The 17,434-nt window shown below is 39.2% G+C and overlaps 1 protein-coding gene and 1 long non-coding RNA gene across 2 annotated transcripts in view; both read left to right on the top strand.

Annotated features, from left to right (window-relative positions):
- Nucleotides 1–909: 909 nt before the first annotated feature.
- LOC122819380 (nuclear factor 7, brain-like) lies at nucleotides 910–4,253 on the top strand. Its single transcript, XM_044096068.1, has 2 exons — nucleotides 910–1,089; nucleotides 1,161–4,253. The coding sequence occupies exon 2, from the start codon at nucleotides 1,178–1,180 to the stop codon at nucleotides 2,564–2,566; it is 1,389 nt and encodes a 462-aa protein (XP_043952003.1). The 5' UTR covers nucleotides 910–1,089; nucleotides 1,161–1,177; the 3' UTR covers nucleotides 2,567–4,253.
- A 2,014-nt stretch (nucleotides 4,254–6,267) lies between these two features.
- LOC122819379 overlaps nucleotides 6,268–17,434 on the top strand; it is a 22,929-nt gene continuing 11,762 nt past the window's right edge. The window contains exons 1-3 of the long non-coding RNA XR_006368594.1: nucleotides 6,268–6,599; nucleotides 6,962–7,070; nucleotides 9,691–9,738. This is a non-coding gene — a long non-coding RNA (uncharacterized LOC122819379). The remainder of the gene's footprint in view (nucleotides 6,600–6,961; nucleotides 7,071–9,690; nucleotides 9,739–17,434) is intronic.

The following is a 17,434-nucleotide window of genomic DNA, read 5'->3' as shown; positions in this document are numbered from 1 at the left end:
AACCTTTGCAGTTGGTTTTGAGTTTCCTTGGTATAAAATCAGCTATGGCGGTTATTCTAGATGAATGTGATAATGAAAGTGACAACCTTAATTTCTTCTTAATATTTTCCCTCTCAGTGTAAACATAATCCATTCATTTTGTATCTTGAGTTTTCATCATTGTTCCCGACTTAAAAAGATTAAATCTGCAATTGAAATGAAATTTGTTAAAGAGCATTGCTCCAACTATCTCACTCTTGGACGTTTGTTTTGCCAGATGAATTTAGATATGAGTCTGTCCAACAGTTTAAAGGTGATGTTAGAAACTACGACCAGGAGGGAGTTAAAGAGGAAAAGTATCCATGGTAACACATTCATCCTGATCGTTTCCACCCTGCCCACTAGAGATTGTGGAGAATTTGACATCTCTCCAAAACTTTTTAATTTGAGATAAAAGCTTTTTATAATTGGCAATAATATAATTGGGACGAGTTACCAGACATTTAAAGTTGTTTCTGTAATTTTTACAGTATTCCAGTTTTCAGCTACAGATTGAAAAAATGTCAGTGAACTGATCAAATTTGAATCAAAACATTTCTGATTCTGGGTCCATTTGTTGTGAAAATAGGGAAAGTTTTCCTCAACACCAAACATAATTTTCACCTCCAGAGTCTGAATGTGACAGAAAAACAGCAAACAGAAGGAAACAACATGAAATGAATTCATTTGAATTTCCCAGACAATGGAGACCTTGGAAGAGTTTTATGAGAGGAAAAATATATTTTCACTTAAAGCAGAAACAAACTGATGAATTAGAAAAAACTGTAGCGTTTGTCTAAAACTGCATATAAAGATTAAATCCTCTAGAGGGCGACACATCTCCGCCTCCAGACTGTAATTCCAACAGGAACTCTTGGAAAAAATTAACAGGAAACAGTTGAGAGAGAAAAACTCATTGAGTAAACACCCTGAGGATGAACTCTGACTCCTGCCTTCGTCTCCGACTGAAATCAAACTAACACTGAACAAGGAGAACAGAGAGAGAACTGAGCAACTAGACACTGAAACACAGACTGCTGCAGGAGGAAAAACAAGCAAATCAAAGTGAAAGTAAGTTCAGAAAGTTTCTACAGGAGAGAAACTGACTTCCTGGTTTGACGTTCTGTCTGCTGTGACTTCAGCTTCACTCTGAGACAAAATGGCTTCCAGATCAGACGATGATCTCTGCTGTCCGGTCTGTCTGGAAATATTTAAGGATCCAGTTATTCTGTCATGTAGCCACAGCTTCTGTAAGGAGTGTCTGCAGAAATACTGGAGAGAGAAACCAGGAAGAGAGTGTCCAGTTTGTAAAAGGAGATCTTCTAAAGATCATCCATTTACTAATCTGGCTCTGAAGAATCTGTGTGAGTCTTTCTCCCAGCAGAGAGAGCAGAGAGCTTCAGAGGGTCTCTGCAGTCTGCACTCTGAGAAACTCAAACTCTTCTTTCTGGACCATCAGCAGCCAGTGTGTCTCGTCTGCAGAGATTCAGAAAAACACACCAATCACAGATTCAGACCCATTGATGAAGCTGCTCAGCAACACAAGAAGAACCTTCAGGAAACTCTGGAGCCTCTAAAGAAGAAGCTGGAGCTCAGGAAGAAAGTTCAGGAGGAGTTTGATCAGACAGCAGAACACCTGAAGGTCCAGGCCCGACACACAGAGAGGCAGATTATGGAGCAGTTTAAGAAGCTTCATCAGTTTCTAGCAGAGGAAGAGGAGGACAGGCTGGCTGCACTGAGGGAGGAAGAGGAGCAGAAGAGAGAGATGATGAAGGAGAAGATGGAGGCTCTGAGCAGAGAGATAGCAGCTCTTTCAGACACAGTCAGAGCCACAGAGGAGGAGCTGAGAGCTGAAGACGTCTCATTCCTGTACAACTACAAGGCTGCAGTGGAAAGAGTCCAGCGCTGCCCCCTGCTGGAGGATCCACAGCTGCCCTCAGGAGCTCTGATAGACCAGGCCAAACATCTGGGCAACCTGGCCTTCAACATCTGGAGCAACATGGAGACCCTGGTGACCTACACTCCTCTGGTTCTGGACCCAAACACGGCTGGGTCAGGACTCTATCTGTCTGAAGATCTGACCAGCATCAGAGTAGGAGAGGAACAGAAACTTCCTGATAATCCAGAGAGATTTGATTTATGGTGGTATTCTGTTCTGAGTTCTGATGGTTTTAACTCAGGGAAACACAGCTGGGATGTTGATGTTGGAGACAGTAAAGCCTGGACACTTGGTGTGTTAGAAGAGTCTGTTCACAGGAAGGGATACATAGAGTCTGGATTGTTGTTTATAGAGTTCTCTTCAGGTAATTACTATGCATGTTCTCCTCCAGCTCCTCCCACTCGTCTCTCAGTCCAGAAGAATCTCCAGAGGATCAGAGTGAATCTGGACTGGGACAGAGGAAAGCTGTCCTTCTCTGATCTGGATACTAACACACACATACACACCTTCAAACACACCTTCACTCACAAGATGTTTCCATACTTTGACACTACTAAAACATTAAATATCATACCGATGAAGATCTCAGTGATCAAGCAGCAGCTCTGATGATCTCAGCATGAAGAACACAAAGTCCAAATAAAAACTTATTGATCAGATTGAAACTGTGAGTTTTAAAGAGGAAACTGGAGACGATCTGATCATCTGGAGATTCTTCATCTCTGTTTAGATTCAGATTCATCACCAGGCTGCTGGAAGCAGCAGGGCAGCGTTAATCTTTCACATCTGAGTCTTTAGTCTGAGGTCAGCTCTGATTCTAAAATGACTCAGAGTGAGAGGTCTTGTTTTTTTTTCCCCATCTCTGGGTAATTAATTTATCAGGAACTGATGTATTAAAAATGTGGATTTTATGAATATGTGAGTAAAAATGATCCCAGCAATGTGTTTAGTTTGCAAACTAAATATTTATTTTAAACGTAAATATTTATTGTCCAAGCTAAATATTTACCTTTTGAATTAAATGTTTGGAAATCTAACATTTATAAATGTATGAATAACATGGTGGAAATATGACATTGAAAAATGAACATAAAAAAATATTGCTGTTATTTTTTTGTCCTGTATAACTTTACAAATGACTCTCCATAAATCTGTACATGCTAATTATTTTTGACCAGAATAGAGTAAATGGCCTTTAAATGATCTTTTTGGGGCTCCGGTTGCTGTGAAGGAAACGCTTTACTGTTAACTTTGTTTCCAAAACAATAAAAACCTGAAAACAAACTGGAAGAACCTGAAGTTTAGACGGAACATTAACAAAAACAAAAACCTGAGGAGCTTTAAATGTCACCGACCAACAAGGTGACACTAAAGCGTAAAAAGATAAACTCTCCTGCTCCGTCTGTTTGGACCTGATGAAGGGTCCGCCCACCATCCCTCCGGTCACAGCTGGTACATCCAGAGCCACTGGCACACGGACGACCAGAGCTGCTCCCAGTGCAGGTGGACCTTCAGGCTCAGACCCGTCCTGGTGAAAAACACAGTGCTGGTGAGTTCCAGGGGTCACCAACCTTTTAGAGACTGGGAGCTGCTTCCCGGGTCCAGAGCAACACGAGGGCTGCTAGTTTGACACAGACATAAATATTGTTGCCTCAGCCTTTATAACAATAATACATATATATATATATATGATCATATTAATGATCTACTGACAATATTCATCAGTAATAATTTATTATGGCAGATATGGTTCATTACTATCATGTGATCAGAAGTTCTTAGTTCAGAGTTGTGAGTTTGATTCCCTGTTGGAGATTTTCTGTCTGATTCTAAATTGTCCAAAGTGACTGAGAGTCTGGATTGACAGGTCGCCTGTTGGCTGACACCAGCAGGTGTAGAAATTAAAAAACAGATCAGAAGGTAAAACTATCACTGACCTGCAACAGAACAACCAGATCTCCATCATGTGAGCGTCACACAAAAGCCGCACAAACCCAAACCACTAAAGCAGAGCACACTTTGTTTTTATTTCATTTTTAACACAAATGATGCTGAATAATAAAGACATGGAAGTGAAGCCTATAAACCTGGTAGATCCACAGAAAGAGGATGTAGATTCCAGGTTCAGGTGGTGTTATAAAGGAAAATGTTCTTAAGGAATAGTTTTATAAATGTTCAGATTTCAAATTAAGGCAGTAAATCAGATAAAACTGGGCTCCTGTTTAAACGCTGCAGTACTGTTTGTCACCGCTTGGTGTCACTCTATCTCCATTTTTGTTTTTTTCTGTTCGCCACATTTTTCCTGCTTGTTCTTCTAATGGAGCAGATTAAGATTGGCCTGATTTATCTACAGGAAGACAAAGTCAAACTTTGGTTGGTTCTCATCCTGTTTATTAACTTAATGTTCTGAAAACATCTGTATTGTTTTGGTTTTTATTAAACGCTAAATTGAAGAACAGATTGATTTGTTTCAGCCTCTTAATGTTCTGATTGGGTTTTTATTCTCCTGGCAGTTCCCAGGTTCCTGTTCTTAAATATGTATCTAATAAATAAATACTTTTCATAATGACACAATTAAAAATACAAATGTAAATAGAATAAAAATTAAAATTGAGAATGAGAGATTTAAATGTTTTTAATATTAGAATGGTGGTGAAGTGTTTGTATTGGTGTTTGAATCAGAAACACTCAAATATGTTAATAATGTTAATGCTACTAACTATTAAAATTATTTTAACAAGATTTACTTTAAATAATCCACAATTTCACAGAAAAAACTTGCAAGTTTTTAAATTCTTTATCATCTGTTAGAAGGTTAAACTCCAACATTTTATTCTTATTTTTAAAAGGAAATGCGTAAAGAATAAAGAAATAGAAATATAAGTGATGCTTTTGAATATTTGTATGGGTAAATTTAACATTAAAACTCTGTAGCGTATAAAAAAAGATTCATTCTGGACATTTTGGGTCGAACATTTTTCATCTAAATATTCATTAATTAGTTGTATTTTAAACAATAATCTCAGACAGGATGAGATATTCTGGCCTTAAATGGCCACCAGGGGGCAGAGTTGTTCACCACTAAACAGCTCCATAGATTCCAACAGGGATGTTCAAAGTAGGGGTCGGGGGCCACTTGTGGCCCTCGAATGGATTTTGTTTGGCCCCTGGCTGTCATCCTAAAGTGATAAATATTTTTGTCCATCGGATGGAGAATTTTTATTAATAATTTAAGCAAAAACTGTTTTTAGTTAGTTTATTAAACCTGACTAAATGTAACAAGAGTGACCCACATAACATCCTTATTGTCTTTTTTTTATGGAGCCCAAACTACTTTGCAAACTGGACTAATTTCTTTACAATAATAAACAGAAAATGTGTTGTTGCATGAAATATTTAGTTTTTAAAAAGTAAAGACACCATTAAATATTTAGTTTCCTCCTAAATATTCATGTTCAATGTTTATTTCTGGGAAAGTGGAAATGTGATTCCATTCTACACCAAAAATGAACTTTGATTTACTCATTAAGCAAAAAATATCAACAAAGTCTGTTTTCTAACAGGGAAAAGTTAGTACACCCTGTTTATCTTCAGTGAGGTCAGCTGTTAGTTCTTGTTGCTCTTACTTTTTAACTTTCAGACAGTTGTTATGATGTGCAACCATGGCAACGAGATGTTTTTACAGCTTTCCATCCCAAAGCTCATCTGAACTCTGACCCCAAATCTCAGAGGAGTTGATAAAGATGCAGAGAGAGAAGGAGGAAATTCAAACCGTCTCTTCCCTCCATCATGACGGACAATAGAAGATCTTTGACAAACAAAATGACTGAACTACAAACCCAAACTAATTCATTTATCACTGCATTCAATGGAACGTGGCTGCAGGATCGGATCCCCTACTCCAACATCTTTCTATCCAAACAGCTGACAGATTTAAATAAAAACTGTAAAAGTAAATGAGCTGGATTAGCAGCGCTAACACGTCCATCCAGGATGTGCTGCTGTGGAATATCATCTCTGCTGCCTGGATGTTGAGCTGTTAGCATGTCAGCTAACAGTTTTCAGTCAGAGGCCTATTCAGGTACGTTGCAACACCGACTGCTGCTGCTGGCAAAATAATTCTGAAGATATTTGTTTTCCTTTGGGATACTGAAAATACTAGTTAATTATTAAATAGTGTAACTTCTCTCTTTGACCTCAAACATCTAAGTTGTTTTTAAACCATGTTTGTTTCTGTGTAGATTCCCGTCATGAAGCCGTTGTTCAACGTGATGTTAAATCATCTTTCCATGTTTTGGCTGCTATCTCCCAGCCTCTCCATCGAATCGGTTCCGCTCCGACGGCCTGCGGGCCGACGCGGATAAAGGGCTCCGTATTTACGGCGGCGGCGGGAGGATTGGGAGGTTTCCGATCCAGATCCCATTTGTGTGAAGCTATTAGCGCCGAGCAGCGCTGAGCTCCGCCTGATACGCCTCTGAGATTATGAAATGGTATTACAGTAAGAGGATCGGCCGCCTGGAGGTGAGGAACACACACCGAGGCTGACGGGACCGGGAACCACGCAGCAGCAGAAACGATCCAAGAAGGAATAGAAATAAAAAATGATCAGGAACGTGACGTCACACAGGAAGCAGCGTTTCAGGTGCAACTTCAGCTACAGACGCAGATCTTATCGATAAATACCCCAAACTGTTTAAAGGCTACTAATTTACTGTATTAAACTTTTGACGTCACAAGATACCGAGTGACAGTAAGAGAAATGATTTTCAGAATCTCAGCGACGTGACCCCGCAGGGGTATGGAGGGCCAAAAGGGACAAAATTATATCTATAACTAAATAAAGCATGAAATAAATAAATGTACATTTAAATAATGTTTACTTGGTTTCTCTCAACAAAAAAAACAAAAAAACAAAAAAAAAAAAAAAAACACAATTAAAGTGTGTGCACAATTTTTGTGCACACACTTTATTCCTGACTTCCTGTTTTACTGTGAAATCCCCAGTTGGTCCTGCTTCCTGTATTTCCTGCCTCAGCTGTTTGGTGTTGCTAATCAGACGGAGTTCGGGCTGTTCGGATGTTTTCCTGGTTTGGCTCCTGCAGCGTGCGTTCAGGTGAGCTGTTGTAGAAGTTAATAATGAACAAAATAAAAACTTTTCAGGTTGATTAGGTTCCTATCCTACTGGTAGTAATGGTCTATCTGAAGCCAGGCTTCGAGGCTTGTACCGAGTAATAAGGGGGCGTGTCCGATGAAGCCCCGCTTCGAGGTTTGTGTCGTCTTGCTGAAAACCACGTGACCGGCAACAAACGAGGCCTCACATTCCATGGGTCACGTGACTGCTTCACTTTGCGTGTCGGTTTTCAAAATAAAAGCGTGATGAGCCGCTGCTTGATCGCATCAGAGGAATATTTGTTTGACCGAAATAAAAGGAACCTTTTATGTGTATTAATGATTTTGATGATGGCATTCATCAAAATGTAATGTTTGTTACCAGTTGTCTCAATGGTTGATTATGGTATATTTTGTGACTTTATATTTATGTGTTTTTATTATGTAAAACATTTTGGCACTACATCGTTGCTGAAATGTGCTACACAAATAAACTTTATTGAAAAGGAGCCAGCAAGAAGAAAAAAAATCTGACATCTGGGAAAACTTGAGATGATGATTCACAAGATTCTTAAATAACAATAATTAAACCTTCACCTCTAAAATTGTCACCTTCTGGAAATTTCCACTATTTCTTTGTTCTGCAAAAATATATCAGTCTCTAACAGCAGAAACAGACTTAAAGCTGTTGGAAAAGTAAAATTCTGGCTGATGAGTAAAAATATAAGGGATCAGATCAGAGAGCCAATAGAAATCCGAGAAAAATAACTTTTGAAGAATTTTACATTTTCATGAGGCAAATCAAACCTCAAAGAAAACTGTCTGACCAACAAGCTGCACTCCGAGAACTCTAAAACATTAAATGTCTAATGTCAAAACAGCCACTGACAGTCAACATATTCCAAAATTGGCTCCAAGTAATTTCAATAACTAAAAAAGATTTGTTAAATAGGATTTAATTGAATCTCCTGTTACTAAACATGAGTTTGACAAAAACTTTGTGACAGTGTTGCATTTACTAATTGTTTTTAAATATGTCTGTCTGAGTGACAAGCCACAGTTTGAACAGCAGGTGTCACTAGTGAGAAATGAATGAAGCATCGAGTGATGAACCTTTGGGCAAAGCAAAGGGCCGGGAAGCTTCATGAGGCTTCATTTGGCCATCACTACCTACTGGCCGGAACAACCGAGAAACAAACACACACCTGGCCAGTTGATCACCGCGTTGATAAAATGTTTTATTGCGGCTGTTTTAACGAGCCACAACAGAAAGGTCAGAATAGAAACAAGAAGCTAGCAGGTTAGCTAATGAGGCCGGTCCGATGGGTTAGGCGTGTTTGGGTCACTAGAAAAAAAACAAAAAAAACCCCCCAGTAAATTCAGGTTGGCAGGAAATGAGGTCACAACCAGGAAGTGTTGCTCCTCCCCCCCCCCCCCCCCCTCGGAGCATCGAGGAGAGAAACAGCCGTGTCATAATTTATGACATAAAAAGCATGAATGTTTCAGGCGCAGCGGCAGAGATGGCGCTCCGTGTTTACGGCAATCATTTCCTTACTGAAAGATTCATGTGGATGTTCTGCTGCTGAATATTTCAGGAAACAAACAGAAACATTTCTGCTCTGAGCTTTAAAGTCCTCCGATCAGCCGAGAAACTGAGATTCAGAGGGAAAACAGAGATAAATCAATCTATTATTATTATTATTATTATTATTATTATTATTATTATTATTATTATTATTATTATTATTATTTAGATAAATGTGAATATTAGTGACTTTAATTTCCTTTGTGCTTCTTGTCATTATTAGATTGTTCTAGATTTTTATTTCCAGTGAGCGTTTATTGAAAGCTATAAAATTTAATTTGTTTATATTGTTTCAACTTCATGTTTTTTTTCTAACTTTGTAGTTATTAAGTTTTTGCACATATAAAACACAGAAAACATAAGTAAAAAAATATTGAACACCTCCCAACCGCAATTAACACTAATGGAATAAAATAAAATAAAATTCAAGTTAAAAACAAAAAATTCATAAGAAATAATAAAAAGGGAAAAAGTACAAATGATTTTTTCCTATTTTATGCTTTTTATTTAGTTTTTTCCTTTTATTTTTTCTATTTCTTTTTTGTTTTTCTTTCCTTCTTTTTATGAATTTGTTTTCTATTTCTTAATTATTTCCTTTCTTCCTTTCTTCTATCCTTCCTTCCTTCCCTCCTCCCTCCAAATTGTGACCTCTGACCTTTCCTGACCCCATAAAGCAGCAGTCGTATGAATCTCTGTGTGGAATCGCTGCGGCCGGAGGAGGCCGCTCTTCCTGCAGCCGCCTGGTGGGAATCTTTCATCCCGCCTGCACGATGCCCTTCAGAGGGACCCGCCGGCTGTTTGGATGCTGGCCAAGGTTGCCATGGAAACGCAGAGACGACAGGGGGGGACAGGAAAAGGCTGTGATGGAGAAACACGCTCACTGATTCCCAGTTAGAAAACAAGACTCCAACTCAGAGACAAAAGGAACAATGGAGCATTTTATGGCTAATGCTAATTTATTAAATGCTAATTGTTGTTTTTTAGTAAGAACTAAATAATTCAAACTAGAAACTTACTGAGTTTCTCTTCTTTTCTCCAGCAGCAGGATGAGACCTGCTGACCTCAGAGCAGCGCCGCCGGGTTTCAGGTGAGACTCAAACCTCCTCAGATCAACAGGTGAATGAATTAAAGTGCTGATCAAACGCGGTAAATTAAAATGCATGTTTGACTGAAGTCGACGCACCGTGAAAAATACATCAGCATGAATGAATGCATGAATGAATGCATGAATGAATGCATGCAGCATGGTGACAGCAGGAGAGATCATGAATAAATGAACAAATGAAATGAAGAAAGCCAAACATTTGACATGTTTAATTGATCAGCATCAAAATAGGAATAATTCTCGACAACTGAGCTGACGGCTGAATCAGAGCTGGAGGTCTGGAGTCCAAGATTAGAGCTGCAGTGATTCCAGAATAAATCTGGGATTAATCTGAGAATAAAGCTTTAAAAATGAATTAAATTATGATGCCAAAAATAAATTTGTTGTAATAATATGAGAATAAACTCCTCATAACACTAGAATAGTCATAATGTTATCAAGTGAAATTTGTAATGAGTGAATAAAATGGTAATAATAGGAGAAAAGTTATCAGTCGTCATATTACCAAAATAAATTTGTAATCCGTAAAGTTATAATAATACAAGAATGAAATCAGGTTAATATGAGGACAGTAATAATCAATAAATCGTTTGGATTTCCTCTGTTAGTTTCTATAAATGTTGAAGTTTTGAATCCTGACGATGGACCGGTCGGGTTCACGTCTGACCGGTCGGGTTCACGTCTGACCGGTCGGGTTCACGTCTGACCGGTCGGGTTCACGTCTGACCTGAAGATGATCAGAATGTTTTACTTTGTGAAATAATTCCTTTCTCAGCTCTGAAACTGCAGCTTTTCTAGCTTCCTGTAGCAGCTAGTTGTGCAGCCGGGCTAACGCTAGCTATAGCCGTTTGTAAAGTTAGTTAAAAATTAACAACAATAATTTGATTTAGCTCATTTTCTGCATTATGACTTCATAAATGTCACAAACTAAATGTTTTGCTAACTCAGAGTTTAATGTCACAAATGGCACCCCGTAGTTAGCTTCTGTATCCATGGCAACGAAACGTTTTACAGAACCTTAATGTAAGAAGTGAAAATCTGTTGTTGTTGTCTTTATGAAATGTTTGTAGTTATTCATTACAAAAAACCTCAGCTTTATTGTTGCCATGGAAACCTGTTGATCATGACTTTTGTTCCCTAGTTTAGTTTTCTTTTCATTTGCTGCTTTAATCCTCAATCTGTTGAGGTCTGGTCATAAAAAATGTTTTAATTACAGTGAAAAAAAGAGAAAGTTTATTTTTTTTAAGTGTTATTTCTTCTAATCCTGACACGTTTAAGCTCTTTCCCCTGAGGCTTCCTGTTTCATCCTGTCACATTAAAACACAACCACTACATTATCCTTAAGCATTTCTAATATCGCCGCTCCATTTGGGGGACAGTGGTCGTTTTAATTTGGGCCCCGATGGGAATGGGATCCTCTCCCAGGCTGCGGCGGTGCCTTGCTCATCCGATTAGGGACAGCAGAGCGGTAAACGGCGTCTCCCCGGGGAGCGCAGGGAGAGAGGCTCCTATTGGAACTGATAAATCAAACTGATCCAGGATCATTATGTAAATTCTCACCTCAGAGGCCACTGTGTGTGTGTGTGTGTGTGTGTGTGTGTGTGTGTGTGTGTGTGTGTAAGAGAGAGCGAGTACGCAGTAAGGCAAACACTCACACAGAAAATATTGTCCTCTGCCAGCTGAGACCCAAACAATAAGAAAACAAATAATAAAACTTCATTATCCTCGAGGACGACCACTTTTTTATTTCTTTTTTTTTTTTTATCCAGCGTTTTTGTTGCTTCTCCTTTTTTCCACATCAGAGACGCCAGAACAACATGTCAGCTTCTCATGTCTCTCCAGACTGAAATGAATCCCGTCTTTCGTTTAGATTCACTCCAGTTAAAGGAAAAGAGCAACTGGAACTGATTTTAAGAGATTTTCCCAACAGATTTAATTTTCTGTTTGGTTGTAGAAAACAGCTGCAGAATATTTGAAAATCTTAAAGTTGATATTATTGCTGAATGTTGGGATATTTTCCTTTATCTCTGCCTCCACCTCTCTGCAAACTTTTAGTCCTTTGGCTAACAACATTAGCAATGGTTAGCTACTGCAGCTAACTAAAACGTTAGCAGAGCTAACCTCAAGGGGCTAATTCTAAACTTTTGATCTGCTAGTGCTAACATGCTTCACTGACATGCTAATTAACTAACATGATAGCACTATACCAGCATACTTAGCAGAAGCTAATGCTAACATGCTGTACCAATATGATATTCAGTAGAAGCTAACGCATGCTATCCCAATATATTTAGCAGAAGCTAACAGTAAAGCTGTATTCCAACATGATGTTTCCTCTCTCTCTCTCTCTCTCTCTCTCTTGTTCACTGAAGGATGTAGAAACATGGAGATTCTGTCGTTCTCTCTCTTTCATGTCAGAAGCATTTTGCCGGGTGATTAATCGCCGCAGCGAGCGTTCGAGCCCCGCGGTCGCCCCACAGGCATCGCCACGATCCGTGCACCTGCCACTCGAATCCGCTGACCCCCTCCCTACTCCCACCACACACACACACACACACACACGCACACACACACACACACACACACACACACACACACATAAACACACAAAATCTCTGAAAAATATCTCATACTGACTGGATGCACAAAGTTGGAGGAAATGTCTGACTGAGTCTGATGAGGTTAGTGGAGTAATTATTGGCAGTCAGTATCTTACTGGCAGCAGATGAGTCCCTGGAAGGACGAACCGGATCTTAAAGTGCGGCGGAGTGTTAGCGCCATGCTAAGAAATAAAAAAATAATGAGTTAGGGGAATAAAGTCATAAAATAACAACAATAAAGTTATAAAATTATGTAAACTTGTACAAGAATAAAGTGGTGATAGTACAAGTTTATTTTTTAAATATCACCTTATTCTCAAAATATCACAGCTTTATTCTCATAATATGACTTCTTGTGATATTAGGACTTTATTGTATTATTTTGACATTATTCCTCAGACTTTATTCTTGTAAAAAAACTAGAAATAATTTTTTTCTAGAAAATTTCTGAGCTTAATCTCAGAGTTTGAGTTTTTTCTTTCAATTTTTTTTTACTTTTCTGGCCTGATGTGGCGTCATCATTTTGATTGACTGCCGTGTTTTTCCATTACATTTTATTTATTCATTTATTTTTGCAGTTTGCATCATTCATGCACTTTTGCACTTATTTGCCTCCGTATTTAAAAATGAGTGACGGTTCAGCTTGTTGACTGAAACTCTAAACTTCCTGTCCTTCTGGAGGATCAACAGGAAAATCTGTGAAGATTCAACCAAAACGAGCAACAGCCGAGTTTAACTCACCGATTTAGTTTTTAAAATTCTTCCAGACGACAATTTTAAAACGATTTATTTCAAAACAGCGGATCAATCCGGTGTCAACCTGAGTGGGATCAGGGTGAGCGAATCTCAGGCCCACGCTGCATCTGGGTCACGGCATTGTGTGTGTGTGTGTGTGTGTGTGTGTGTGTGTGCGTGTGTGTGTGTGCGTGTGTGTGTGTGTGTGTGTGTGTGTGTGTGTGTGGAGCAGATCTCTCTTGTTCTGCAGTCAGCAGCTGGATCTGGTGGGACACTTTGTATAAAATTTATTTTCCTACCAACCGATTTCTCTGTAACACTTCCTGGATGACATCATCAGGAAGTGATGATGTCACTCTGCTGATCCGCCTCCTTTGCTCCTGCTGCTCTTCTCTACGTCTCCATTTGGTAACAGAGATGTTGGAGTAGGGGATGAGATGCTGCTCTCATTGTCAGCTCATCTAAGATTTGGGGTCAAAGTTCAGATGTTGTTTGATCTTAAAGGTATTTAATCTATAAATGAATAAATAAAGTCTGATTTTTAAAATACTTTTATAATAATAATAATAATGTATAAAGTGAGCTAATCAATGTTTAGCCAGTTAAGCCGTCTTCACGAGGAGGAAGAGGTTGAAGAGTCTTCATCGCAGCGGAAACGAGCGATGAAGACTCGGAGGAAGGAAGTCGTCCTGTTGGTCTTAAAAAAGTTCTGTTCTGAGTCGGGCCGGGTTTACAGCGGATCCGGCTGCTGCTGCTGCTTCTCTTGTTAAAAAGAGAGAAAGACGAACATTAAACTCCCAGGAGGTGAATTATGGCTGCAGCGCCGACAAACCAGGAGGCTGATAAAAACCCAAACAGACGACCTGATCTGCATAAAGCCAACAGGAAACGGCGCCGACAGATTTCAAAATAAAACTACTGAAGCTGATTCATTTTATTTGCCAAAGATCTTCTATTCCCCCTGATGATGGACTTGGATAAGTTTGAACTTCTTCCTGCTCTCTGCGTCCATGAATCCTGATTTTGGGGTCAAAGGTCAAGTTTTATTTGAGCTTTAGAGATGCTAATTATCTGCTCAGCATCTAGAATCAGAGGAAAGGATTTTACAAAAAAGTAAGATGTCAACAAGAAATTGATAAATGTCAAACACCATGAGCAAATCTATTGTATAAAATGCAGATTTTGCTGATTGAAGCTGGTCTAGATGTTGAAGATCTACCTTCAGACTAAACGTTAAATGAAGACGATTATTTCTTCTTAGAGCCGTAATGCAGCGCCGTTATTAATGCAGCACATTTAAGTTCATGTCCAGCTGATGTATGGGCTCGTGTTTCAGGTCGCCGTTCATTTATTTTCTGCTGCGCTGCCTGGCACTCGTTTGGCCCGGGGTGAGAGCAAACAGGAAGTAGAGCTCAGTCCCGGGCCCTGATTGGCCAAGCCGCTGCGTCATCCAGGATGAACTCGTTTGTTCTCCGTTGTTTGGCGTCCAAGATTTAACTGCCCTGCATTTTCATCTGCAGCCAGAGGCGGGAAGGGAAACGGGCACCATTTGGTGTTTATGTAAATGTGCAGGAAAAAAAGAAACACACAACAAAAAACAAAATGGCTGCCTGCCAAAAGCTGCCGGTAAACAAAGCTGGTTCAAGCGGCGGGCTGTTAAGGTGGAGCGGCGGGATGGAGCCGGAGGTGCAGGCGGTGCCGGCGGAGCTGGAACACCTTAACTGCCCCCCCACCGCCCCGGTCCTGTTTGAGGGGTGGGAGGGTTGTCGCCATGGCAACCTACCATCCAATAATCATTCACAGTAGAAGATCTGACCTAGATTAGCTGCAGGTTCTCATTGAAGAGCCACTTAAAGCCAAACACTGCGGAGAGTCAGGCATTTAGCAGGAAACAGTGGCGACCCCAAGAAGGGGTCCAGGGGGGCCGGGGCCCGCCTGGAAAAATGTCTTTTTGGTTTTTTTCTCCTGTCTTCCTAAAAGATTTGACTGGCCTGGTCTGGGTACCTTTAAGAGATTTTATTGAGGTTCCACTGGCAGCAGATCAGGATCATCAGGTGGATTTTCAACTAAAACGGAGCTGAAGTCCGTCTGCTAAAAGAGCTGTAATCGGTTTTATGAGCTTTATATGTTATAATTTTATTCACCCATTAAAAACAAACCTGGAATTTTGCCTTGACTCTTTCATGCATGTTTGAGAAATCCTTTAGTCTCCATGGCAACCATTCAGCTGCAAAGAGCCTGGATGGACCTAGCCCCTCCTTCCCCACTCAGCTCCTTCAGACTAGCCAGCAGCAATTAGCAAACACCTACTGAGCTCGTTATAGGAGCTGCTGCTCAGAGCAACGCTGGTAGAAACGTTAATAGAGGAGCCATGTTGGGACGACTTCCTGGAGGCGGAGCTTCAAAAAGAGCAGGAGCTTCTTAAAGAGACAGAAACCCAACTTACAGTACAAAGTAAATTGTTTAAAGTCATATTTTATATATATAGTATTTTTCTTACAACTGAAGGTAACATATGATGTAAGCACATAATACTGCCTTAAATGTCTAAATTATTCAGCAATTTTTAACAATTTACTTTTATAAAAAATAAATGCAGAGAAGAAACTTTTAGAAAGATTTTATTTGTAAAGCCGACACATTTGGACATCAAGTTGTTTTGATGTTTATTATGGTTGCCAAAATATTCAATATCTTGTTGTTATTGTTACTCATTTGTATTAAATCAACACAAACCAATTCATTCACGTTTCCTTAAAAAGTCCGACTTCTTCCTGCCGGAGGTTTTAGCTCAACATGGCGGCAAGCAGGAAGAACATGGCTGACAGTTCTCACATCTTCTGCTTAAAGAACAAACTGTTAGAAAATAATTTCATCAATCATTTCTTCAAACTTCAGTCAGTAGAATTAAACACATCTGAGCACAGCGGAGGTTCTGTGATGCTGCGGGATTTAAATAAAATGGATTTAAAAGCAAAACTGGCCATCACTACAGTGGCTGCCACTGCCGTGCCTTATCACTGGAATCTCTTTGGAAGTGATTTCAACCTTTAATCTTATTTAATTGATGATTAGAAACGGGTTTTAATCAGCAGGGCGCCCCCTGCAGGACGGATCAGCCAATTATAGCAGATAATGCAATTAAGATTTGCATATTTAGCATAAACTCCACAATAGGAAGTGTAGATGTCAGCAGATAGTGTGTGTGCAGATGTCTCTGGTGGCGGGTCGCAACATTAATCTTCCCTGTTTTGGGGCTTCCAGTGTGTGTGTGCGTGTGTGTGTGTTTGTGTTATAAATAACCATGTTTGGGGTTTTTTTTGTTGAAAAAAGCTCGTATTTATCTCTGCCGTCCGCAGCTTTCTGCCGTGTCATACGGAGCTGCAGCGCCGGTAGGAGACCAGGTGCAGCTCCGTCCTCTGTGTGTGTGTGTGTGTGTGTGTGTGTGTGTGTGTGTGTGTGTGTGTGTTGATAATTGTGGGTTTCTACCTGCTACACTAATGATCTGCAGCTGTCAGAAGTGAAGAACAGGAGGGAAGCAAAGAGGGAAAAACTGAAAAATGGAAAAACAAATGAAGAAATGGGAGCAAAAAGATAAAATCCTCCCAAACATTTTAATCTTTATTTAGTTTCTTTTATTGTATTTTCTGACACATTTAGTATTTTTACAAAACAAAAATATCTTTACATATAATGTGTAAATTCTTGAGTCGTATCTTTGCAGCTTCTTTTGGAAAACAGGATGCAGAGAAACAGTTTCCACAAACTCTCCTCTGGATTTAGGTCTGGACTTTGACTAGGCCGTTCTTTGATCCCATCGTTGTTTAAGGCTAGGATCAATGATTTTGTGTTTCATGGATGATGCAGGTCGGTAATTTTTAATAAAAAAAGATGATCTACGGAGGGGGGATCCTGCCAAGATTTACAGTACAAATATAAATAAATGGCTTCATAAAGGTGCCAAATATCACATCCAACAAATGAAATAAGAACTTTTAAAAAATGAAACATTACTGATTTAATTTTTGATTAGTCCACGTTTTTCCATTTCTTTTTTTTAAATTATGTATTTAATAGATTTTTTATTTTGTTTTTAGTTCATTTTTTATTTACTGCTTGCAGTTGATTTTTCTCTTGTAATATTTCCTCTTTGCATTTTTCTCCTTTTATTTACAGGAATATTCATTTATTTTTCTAATATACTTCGTAGATGTGGCTGAATTTTTTTTTAAATGAACGAATAGTAACAATGGTAAATTAATTTAGTTGAAAACAAATATACATTTTTGTCACCATGTTATCAAATAATTTTGAAAAGTGTGAAAATACTTTTCACACTCACA

This window comes from Gambusia affinis, linkage group LG17 (assembly GCF_019740435.1).
Source record: "Gambusia affinis linkage group LG17, SWU_Gaff_1.0, whole genome shotgun sequence".
In the NCBI taxonomy this organism is placed as follows: domain Eukaryota; kingdom Metazoa; phylum Chordata; class Actinopteri; order Cyprinodontiformes; family Poeciliidae; genus Gambusia; species Gambusia affinis.
This window is presented reverse-complemented; position numbering and strand designations above follow the sequence as displayed.

Coding starts and splice junctions, on each gene's coding strand:
- LOC122819380 (XM_044096068.1), top strand. CDS start 1,178: ATGGCTTCCAGATCAGACGATGATCTCTGCTGTCCGGTCTGTCTGGAA.